Source organism: Gymnodraco acuticeps, unplaced genomic scaffold, assembly GCF_902827175.1.
Source record: "Gymnodraco acuticeps unplaced genomic scaffold, fGymAcu1.1, whole genome shotgun sequence".
NCBI classification, from domain to species: domain Eukaryota; kingdom Metazoa; phylum Chordata; class Actinopteri; order Perciformes; family Bathydraconidae; genus Gymnodraco; species Gymnodraco acuticeps.
Genome location: NW_022991406.1, coordinates 19946 through 30290, shown reverse-complemented (window position 1 = coordinate 30290; position 10345 = coordinate 19946). Strand labels below are relative to the sequence as shown.

Sequence of the window (10345 nt, the reverse complement as noted above, 5' to 3'; positions counted from 1 at the left end):
GCAGAAAGCTAGTCAGGGGAGTTGTGACAGGAATCCCCATCAGAATATCAGCTGATGATGTGAAAGGGAATATAACAAATGCAAAAATAAGTGATGTCAAACGCATGAAAGCAAACCGCAATGGGATTAACCTGTTAAACCCCGAGCCTGTTTTTCAGGTTTCAGGCTCGAAAATGACATTCCCAGAACAAATGACTATAACTTCACTTCTAAAAGGTTTATATGAATAATTGTTGTTATCAAAGCAAGGTTACATCTGTGAGTTGGATGTAGAAGTGTCAGAATCAATATAGATTTTTCTGTGTCAGAGTAAATTCAGATGGAACATAGCAAAAAAATGTAAATTCCTGTCTCCGCCTAAAGAAAACCCATTACTTATAGTGAAGACCAACCTTGAATGATGGGTTAGTAGCCTAAAAGCTTTAGGAATCCAAAGTATAACATATAATAAGTACCCTGTATCAAGATTGAGGCAAAACAAGTGACATTTGACCTTTTTAGAGAGGTTTATGAAAATAAAGTCCAGGCGGAATAAGCTTTGGGCACATTTGGGCACATTTGGTTCTATCAGTGCCATTTGACCTTTTTCAGGTACCAGACTATAAAAATCATTGTATTACATTGAATCATCACTATAGGTATTCATTCCACCCAAAAAAATAAAAATAATATTTGTTTTAAAAATATATATATATTTATGTGTGTGTGAGTATGTGTACTAGGTGTGTGTAAATGTAGATGTGTGTGTTTATGTGTAGGTGTGTATGTGTAAGTGTAGCTGTGTGGGTATGTGTAGGTGTGTGTAGCTGTGTGGGTATGTGTAGGTGTGTATGTGTAAGTGTAGCTGTGTGTAACTGTACCAACGCACTATACAATAAAACCACACTGTAGGTCATTGTGTGTAAGTGTACTTGCACAATAAAAAAAAACAGAAACATAGGTAACATTTGTACGGAAGAGGATTAGGGCCACATAAAAAATTTTTTTGTGAGGATTTGAAAAAAATATTATTATTTTTTGTTCTGAGAAAAAAGTCAGAATTCTGACTTTAATCTCAGAATTCTGACTTTAATCTCAGAATTCTGACTTTTTTCTCAGAACAAAAAAAAAAAAAATTATTTGGGAGAAAAAAGTCAGAAATACCGGTAACTGTCGAACCAGCTTCACTGCGATTTACACATTGCAGTAGGCAACAATGGAGGACGTGAGTGAATTTCTGCGCGCCAGAGGGGTCCAAGAGGAAACCATATTGCAAATGGAAGAACAAAAGGTGAGTTATAAATATATAAGTGTGTTTTGGGCGTTCGTAAAAACAACGAAAAGGCGTTAGAATATGAAATGCAGACATTGATGAGCTAGCAGCAAGTGCATTAGCTTATATGCTATGGCTCCCCACCATCTAATTCAGTAAATAATGGTTTAGTTCGTTGACACGCAAGTTTGTGCTTGTTGGAACAGTGGCGACTAACCAAGAGCAACAGCCTGGTGGTTTTCATGTTTCTGTAGAGATTTCATTAAGTGTGTTTAACAAGGCAGCTAGCAGCTAGCTGAGAGCCTGACAGCTACCGCTCACCAACCTGGCGGGGAAAAACCATGGGAAATACATATCGCCCAAACTTCTTTTTGTTTGCCATCATTACTTCAAATTATTTTTGCCTGTAACAGTTTAGAGATCAGTGGTCAAAGTACAACGCAAGGAGGCCGTTGCTAATTATATTCCCAAAATTCGCCCAGTAAAACCCCTCTCGGTACTGTAGCATTGTTACCACAGGGGTTTGGGCCATTGTCCTTGTATCCCACAATCACAGAATTATCAGCATATGAATATGAATCCTGCTGTACTGTCTGAAGGAGATTAAAACAGCAGGACAGTGTTGGTAATTGTATCTAGTATCGCTGCGTATCATGTCAGTCTCTAACGTTAACGTTACTGAAAGCTGCCGTTGGTGGGCCGCTGGCTCTGGCATAGGTGGGCCGTGGACTTTCACAGCGCCGGTACCGCATCCGCCGCCGCAAACACCCGCCGTTGCGAGGCTCTGGTGGCTCCGGCAGGTCCGGTGCAGCGGTGCTGTGAAAGTCCACCGCCGTTGCGAGTCTCCGGCTGTAATAATCCACTTTAAAAACACTTTTAAGGGTTATACTTATGTGAAGGTTATAAACTTTAGGGTAACCAGGGAAACTAGTAGTTTCTGTTTTTTTCTAATAAAGTGACAACAGTACCATCATGGCAAAAACTGGCTTTTTAAGGGTTAATATTCTGAAAATTAATGAATGTTTTGTATTATGAACAGGACTGATTTGGTCTGCGAAATGGCAAAATAGTATATATCTATATATAACGATGTACAAGGGTTGACAATAGTTATACAATGTGCACAAACTTCATTGTGTTTTCTTTTCTTTCTTCTTTGCAGATTGACAGCGACGTCATTGGTCTTATGGATGATGCCACTCTTCAAAAATACATCCCCTCCTACGGAGACCGAATAGCCATCTTTAATCATTGTAGAAGTAAAAGGCCCACATCAAAGCGAAAAAAAGGCCTTTATGAAAGACTGAGGGAAAAAATGACAGTGAGATCGGAAAGTTCTCAAGGAAACGCATCAGGTACAGAAACAAGAAAAACACAGACAAAGAAGCTGAAAGCCACAAGAAATATTGAAATAGGCTGGATTCACAATGACACTAACACAACCAAACAAGTAAGGGCAAAACAAGGAGGTGGCACTAGAACAATTAAGCTATCAACTAATGCTGGTTTGAATGAAATCCTTGAAACAGGAAAGACACTATTTTTTCCTGATGGAATATCACCTAAAGGACCTGAATTAGAGTTCGACTTTGAGGTGTGGGATTTTAAACAAAACTGCCTTACAGCTGAAACATGCCCTTCAATTAGCACAATGTACAAAACTGTGCAAATGACAATGTTGCGATTTTACATTGCCACAAAGCGAAAACCTTCTGCAAACGCTGACAGCGACACAGTTGAAGAGACTTCTGAGTTTAATCTTGTCTCGGGTGAAAATGACGACTACACAGATGTCATTATTGTTTTGGACGACATACAGCGATCACTAAACATTTCTAGTGATCCTGAAATCACCTTTGGTCCTCATTTCGGCATCGAGGAAGATGAAGAAGACACACTCATATTTGAGAATGTTCCTGTCCCCGCCAGTCCACTTGAGGCAGAGAAACAACTAACAATCACTGTACATCATGCAAACACCCTAGCTGACATGATTACTGCCTTTTCTGATGCAGAGATTTTAAACAAATCATTGAATGTGAGGCGCATTCTCCCAGATAACAAGGAAGAAGCAGGCAGTGGTTCTGGGGTACTGAGGGATGTTCTCAGCTGCTTCTGGCAAGAATTCTATGAGAGATGCACACTTGGGACAACAGTTAAAGTGCCCTACATTCGCCATGATTTTCCTGCTGAAACATGGAGGGCAATTGGAAGAATCCTTTTGAAAGGTTACCAAGATTGTGAATATTTCCCAAACAAACTTTCACTGCCTTTCCTTGAACATGTGCTGTTTGATAATGTGTACAGTGACCTCAAAGCATATTTTATGCAATTTGTGAGCAGCCAAGAACGTGAAGTTTTGATGCAAGCGCTGACTGATTTCACTGCAGTTGACACTGATGACCTTTTGGAGGTTCTCGACAGCTATGGCTGTAGAAGGAAAGTCAGCGCAGAGAATCTTCCTAAAATAATTGAAGAAATTGCCCACAAAGAGATGGTCCAAAAACCGATGTTCGTTATTGACTGCTGGAGGGAGATTAACCATCAACATCTCAACCTCAGTCCAGAGGCACTGACTAAGTTGTTGTCTGACCTGCAACCCACCACAAAAAAAGTCTGCAAACTACTGAAATTTGATGTTGATTTGACTACAAACCAAAAAGAGGTAGCAAATCATCTGAAAAGATTCATCAGAGAGCTAGATGAGAGTAAACTTCAGAAGTGTCTACGGTTCTGCACAGGATCTGATCTCATTGTGACAGACAGCATCTACGTGGGATTTGAGAAAATGACAGAGTTCACAAGAAGACCGATTGCACACACATGTGGGAATATTCTGCACATAGCTGACAGCTATGAGAACTTCCCAGATTTCCGTTCAGAATTCAATGCAGTTCTTGAGAGCAATGTGTGGGTTATGGACATTGTTTAGACTCCAACAACAATAACCAAACCAATCCAAACTGTTAAGAGTTTTTCATGTTCGAAGTAGTTGTGCAGAATTGCAAGTAATCTATACTGTATATTTGGGAAGCACTTCACCAGGACCTTTAATAGTTATAGAGAAGTCCAGCTGGCCAGAAGGGAGCCCATCTTTCACTACACAAACTTGGTGGTGTGTTCACAAACTACAACAAACTTGCATATTGACTATTATTCTCCAGTTGCAGAACACAAACCTGACTTGACAGAAATGTAATTTGTTCATGTAATTCAAGACCTTTTAATACTGCTAAGATGTTTAAGGATTCAAACAAGAACAGTGGCATGCTTCATTGTTCTTATATGGAAACAGACAGTTGTAAAATACAATGTACTGTTTGCTCCCTCTTACTTTTTGTGTAAATTGTAAAATGATATGCCACTTACCCAGGTGAATAACTTGTGTAAAAGCATGAATGTGTAACTAACCCCTTATCTGACCATTGACTGGAATATAAAGTTGCAAAGCAAGTGCCTTGTTCAAAGCATACTTGTTTATTTAGAACATATTTTATACTAGTGTAAAAAGTAATTAAGACATGTGCCAGTGCAATAACAATTATTAAAGTATCCAAAAATAAAAGATAGGTTTTGTTGCACACAACAATGACTGCAAAACAGATGTTGAGACTTAATACAATTTACCTTCAGAATGTCTTTCAGTATCAAAGCAATACTTGCAATCTTAGTAAAAAGCAAACAATTGTAATCATAACTTCTCATAACTAAGATAACTGGTAGAAGACTAGTTCAGTCTGTTAATATGCACATCTGAGAGTTGTGTGTGTGTGTGTGTGTGTGTGTATCTACTTGTTTAGAAGAACCAACCAGTCCACCACTTGAAACTTTAACAAGACATTTGGAATCAAGGCAATGTGACACCTGAGGAAACATTTGATCATACAACATTTTAAGCATTATTTTTAAGATATTTGTTCCGTTTCTATATTTCACATCTTGTTTATTTAGAACATATTTTATACTAGTGTAAAAAGTAATTAAGACATAATCTTAAAATAATGCTTAAAATGTTGTATGATCAAATGTTTCCTCAGGTGTCACATTGCCTTGATTCCAAATGTCTTGTTAAAGTTTCAAGTGGTGGACTGGTTGGTTCTTCTAAACAAGTAGATACACATACACACTTTCCCTATACACACACACACACACACACACACACACACACAACTGTCAGATGTGCATATAAACAGACTGAACTAGTCTTCTACCAGTTATCTCAGTTATGAGAAGTTATGATTACAATTGTTTGCTTTTTACTAAGATTGCAAGTATTGCTTTGATACTGAAAGACATTCTGAAGGTAAATTGTATTAAGTCTCAACATCTGTTTTGCAGGCATTGTTGTGTGCAACAAAACCTATCTTTTATTTTTTGATACTTTAATAATTGTTATTGCACTGGCACATTACAGGCAGATATTTGTTCCGTTTCTATATTTCACATCTTGTGGATCAACCAATAATTTAAAAAAAAAGGCAAAGCAAAAGGGCTGTAATTTTCCGGTCATCCTTGTGCGGAATTCTCATGTTTTGTTAAATGTTACTTTTAACATTGAAATGTAAGTTAAGGTTACATTGTGAATCAAATGTATTTTCTTACACCACATTTGTATGCAGGCCTTCAATTGAATGTTGATAAAGTTTCCTATTCTTATGGGTATAAAGTGATTGAATAAATAAGCTTTACAATAGTTGTTCCAAGACTTCTCTAAAATATCTTATAGTAATTCATATTTGACACTAATGTGAGAATTTAATTAGTCATGTGGCATTAAAAACAATGATACAATAATTGCAAATTCATTAAGAACACTACCATTCTGTTTATCTATGCTTTGAGTTCTTGATGCCTTTTTTACAAATGTGTATTTAATTGTCTAGAAATGGTATCCTTTATTGTCTTAATAAAGTTAATTATTTATTTTTGCCAACACTAGGTTGTAATGTTATGGTGATACAGGTAAAAGACTGATGTATATCAATACTGAGAACATATGATGAATACTGCACTGACATACTCATTGTATCAGCATTGGATCAAATGTGCTCCTATTAGTATGAACTCACAACCAAGCTCCCAAAGTCTGTTCACCTCAAGTTATTACGGCTAAATTGTTTCATTGAGTTCCGAGAATACATAAATGTAACCACATTTTGAAATATAAGTAATTGAAATATATAAAATGTGTTACTGCATAAAGACAATCTGATCCATTTAATGAATGTGTTATGCAAAAAGGTGTGACCGATGTATCTATTGCTTAAATCATTCAATTTGTGCTTACACTTTTGCAAGAATGTGATCAGACATTTTTAGTAAAAACAATGGAGTTATACTGAAAAATTAACATGTTCATTATTGTATGCATGTGGCAATCAATAAGTCATTCTAAAGTGATGTTTGTATTCACCAATAAATGGCACTAGCAGGTTTGTTATGTCAGCGAATGGCGTTGTTATCCTTTCTTAAAGGAGGAAGTTTGCCCAGTGTAAGCAAGGCCTTCTCAGTTGCAGCAAACTACATGGCAATATTAATGACTGGTCCCTTACTGTTTTTAGAGCGCACATGAAATAATCTGGCAACTGAGTGAAAATTAGCAATCAGTTGTTTCCATTGTGTAACACATGGTACATTATTTGTGTATACAATGTAGAAAAATGTAACAAAGATTTGGCCCATACATACAGTAGGCTACCATTAAAAAAAACTGTTGAAAAGCTGAAAAATGAAAATAGTGTTGAGACAAACATTTAAGGAATACATGAAATACCATTGACTATGATTTTTATTGATACATTTTTGACTAAATAATTACTTATTTTTTAAGGTCAGTTTTGTCCTGAACAGTATTTTGTGTTTTGCATAATGACATGTACGCTACATGTACCATTAATCAAATACTTGTCGTCGTATTTCATCTCGTAACAGGATGTATAGATCAGCTGCAGCAAATGGATCTGCTGGATCATCCCATCCGTTTTCCGCCATGAGTAGACAACACAGTTCAAAAACAGTTTCATCGCACGGAAACTGGCCTTTGGGAGTACACTCTAACATACACAAATTGACCTCCTCCATGGCAATAGGTTTGAGTCTATCCTCAGCACTGTGCAACTCTGGGAATGAGTACATAATCACTGGCCGACCAGATGCTGTGTCATCAGTTGATCTTGGTCTGATTTTGTGGGAATTCCAGGTGTTGACCACTTCATCAAGTTCATCCTGCATAGAAAAAAAGCACAGTAAATGTAGACGACATGTCTTAAGAAGCTTTCGGACATAACTTCTACCTGTCTAGATGGAGGCTGAGGTTGCTGCAATGTCCACGAACATAGTGAATTATAATATTATTATTACTCATACTACTTTTATTAATGACTAATCTCAGAAATAAATAAAATATTTTACCTGAACAAGATTAAGGTAACAGAATTGGATAAGACTTTTGTCCAAAAAGTCTCCTGTGAAGTGGCCATCTTCCTGGAGAGTTTGGAACAGGTTCATCCAGAACTGCGCACTCTGTTTGCGGAGTATACCCCACCATCCTTCAATGCGCTGGTTTGCTGTGCTTCTTCCATAAAGGAAACTTCTCTCCCCAGCAAAACTGTCTGGGTGGTTCCTTCGCAAAAACATCTGCATTTCTTCAACAGAAACATTTTCCGTGCCCCTGTCTGCACGAATCCTCTCTGGACATCCACCTATACCTGAAACTGTTTTGATAAAGTAACTTGCAACTACTTTAGGATCACTGTTTGTGATATAGGCTTCCATCCATAACACATAGCGGCTAAAACCATCTATACAGCCGTTGATGGCAATGCCATAGGGCTTTAGTTTATCATAACCATCCATGTGCCAAAGTGCATTTGGCCCTCTGCATCTGTACTGACGTCTTCTCAAGCGGTGGGCTCGTCTTAATTCCACACCTTGTGGATCAACCAGTTTGATGATGCGTCTTATGCTATCTTGTGACACAACAAGGCCCTGTTGAATTGCACGGAGATGAAGCCAACGGTATCCCTGCATCTGTCCATTAGTCATGATCTCATGCTGTACAAAAGCTAGCACTTCCTCCAAGTCAGACTGGTTCTTCCTCCTGAACAGGTTAAGTCTTTTACAAATTCTCTTTAATGTTCGGACACTAATTACAATGTGATTAGTGTGTGCCAAAATAGCAAGTATTTCTTTGTTACTTAGGGAAAGTCTGAAGTATAGTTTAATTAAGTCATCCAAATCCGGCTCTGCAGGCATTGTTGTGAGCAGCGCAGCAAACTGATGTAATGCAGAATATAAAGAGGACAATTTGGTATTCGTAGGAGGGGTTGTAATATGGCAGTTGAATTGTACATCAGACAATAACGTTGCTTTTAATCTGCAAAAAAGAAAAGAAAATATATTGTTTAAATATTGTAAGGTTAAGACTCTTCTTCCTATTTTACACAGTATATGCTCAGTAAAAGTGTCCATTACGGAGTACGGCTCTTATTTATCAGGAACACTTTATATGCAGGAACACAAATCCTACCTTTAATTTAAAGCCAGAAAGTGTTAAACACTCTTACTGTTAACCTCACTAACTTGTTTCATAAAATGCGTATATATATATATAGTAAAAAAATACACATTTTATGAAACAAGTCTAGAATGGAGTAAGACAGTTGTGGTTGTGGGCCACAACCACAACTGTCTTACTCCATTCTAGACGAGATGATGTTTGAGATGTTGATCATTTTGATGGTTAATAGCCTTCTGATTGTCAGCTAGCTGCCTTGTTAAACACATTTAATGAAATCTTCTCTACAGAAACATGAAAACCACCAGGCTGTTGCTCTTGGTTAGTCGCCACTGTTCCAACAAGCACAAACTTGCGTGTCAACGAACTAAACCATTATTTACTGAATTAGATGGGGGGGAGCCATAGCATATAAACTAATGCACTTGCTGCTAGCTCATCAATGTCTGCATTTCATATTCTAACGCCTTTTCGTTGTTTTTACGAACGCCCAAAACACACTTATATATTTATAACTCACCTTTTGTTCTTCCATTTGCAATATGGTTTCCTCTTGGACCCCTCTGGCGCGCAGAAATTCACTCACGTCCCCCATTGTCGCCTACTGCAATGTGTAAATCGCAGTGAAGCTGGTTCGACAGTTACCGGTATTTCTGACTTTTTTTCTCCCAAAAAAATAATGTTTTTTTGTTCTGAGAAAAAAGTCAGAATTCTGAGATTAAAGTCAGAATTCTGAGATTAAAGTCAGAATTCTGAGATTAAAGTCAGAATTCTGAGATTAAAGTCAGAATTCTGACTTTTTTCTCAGAACAAAAAAATAATAATATTTTTTTCAAATCCTCACAAAAAAATGTTTTATGTGGCCCTAATCCTCTTCCGTACATTTGACTCCAACTGGGGCAGATTTATTTCAAACATTTTACCAACACACTATAGCATGTAAAAACAAACATTTTACCAACACACTATACAATAAAATCACACTAGGTATATAAAAACAACACGTATTTTTTTTTAAATAAACACTCGCAAAACGTTATACCTACCTGAACTTTATACCTACCTGAATGTTCCAGTATTTAGGTCGTGCCACTCCCTGAAACAGTTCTTTTTGACAGTGAAGCACAGAGGGACCTGACACTTCCTGCAGTACACAGGTGTCTTCACCCTTTTGAGTCCAGCATCTAGGCCCCTCCTGCAGTTCTTCCTGACCTTGGTGGCATCTTCCCCATAATACTCGGACATGCATGTGAGTGATGGAGGAGGAGGAGGAGGTGGGGGTGGTGGAGGTGCAGGGCCTTCTGCAGGGCCTTCAGCAAACTCCAACAATTCTGCAGCAAGCTGCTCCCTGAAAGTCTTCTGGGTGTGTGGCTTTGTCCTGCTGGGGTCACTCCTCATCTAACAAATGTGGAAAAACAAAGAGATTAGATTAATTCACTGGCTTATACTTATAGGATAATATTGGACTATAAATGAATAATATTACACCAAATAAACAAGTAAACACATGTATATTCATTCACTGGCCATTCATTTAGAAAATGTAACTCCAAAAAGACAAGTAACACTATTTAGCA

The 10345-nt window shown here is 37.6% G+C and overlaps 2 protein-coding genes across 3 annotated transcripts; one reads left to right on the top strand and one right to left on the bottom strand.

Annotated features, from left to right (window-relative positions):
* The first annotated feature begins 1106 nt into the window (after positions 1 to 1106).
* On the top strand, positions 1107 to 4184 carry LOC117532431. Its single transcript, XM_034195764.1, has 2 exons — positions 1107 to 1270; positions 2415 to 4184. Exons 1-2 carry the CDS (start codon positions 1196 to 1198, stop codon positions 4182 to 4184), a joined length of 1845 nt encoding a protein of 614 aa, XP_034051655.1. The 5' UTR covers positions 1107 to 1195.
* Positions 4185 to 7022: 2838 nt separating this feature from the next.
* LOC117532430 lies at positions 7023 to 9424 on the bottom strand. 2 transcript variants are annotated; one of them, XM_034195763.1, is made up of 3 exons: positions 9289 to 9424; positions 7664 to 8627; positions 7023 to 7477 (listed from the first exon to the last, which is right to left on the bottom strand). In XM_034195763.1, the coding sequence occupies exons 2-3, from the start codon at positions 8504 to 8506 to the stop codon at positions 7145 to 7147; spliced, it is 1176 nt and encodes a 391-aa protein (XP_034051654.1). In that variant the 5' UTR covers positions 8507 to 8627; positions 9289 to 9424; the 3' UTR covers positions 7023 to 7144. The 2 variants fall into 2 exon arrangements, with proteins under 2 accessions (XP_034051654.1, XP_034051653.1); XM_034195762.1 differs by lacking the exon at positions 9289 to 9424 and having other exon boundaries at positions 7664 to 8726.
* Between the last annotated feature and the right edge of the window lie 921 nt (positions 9425 to 10345).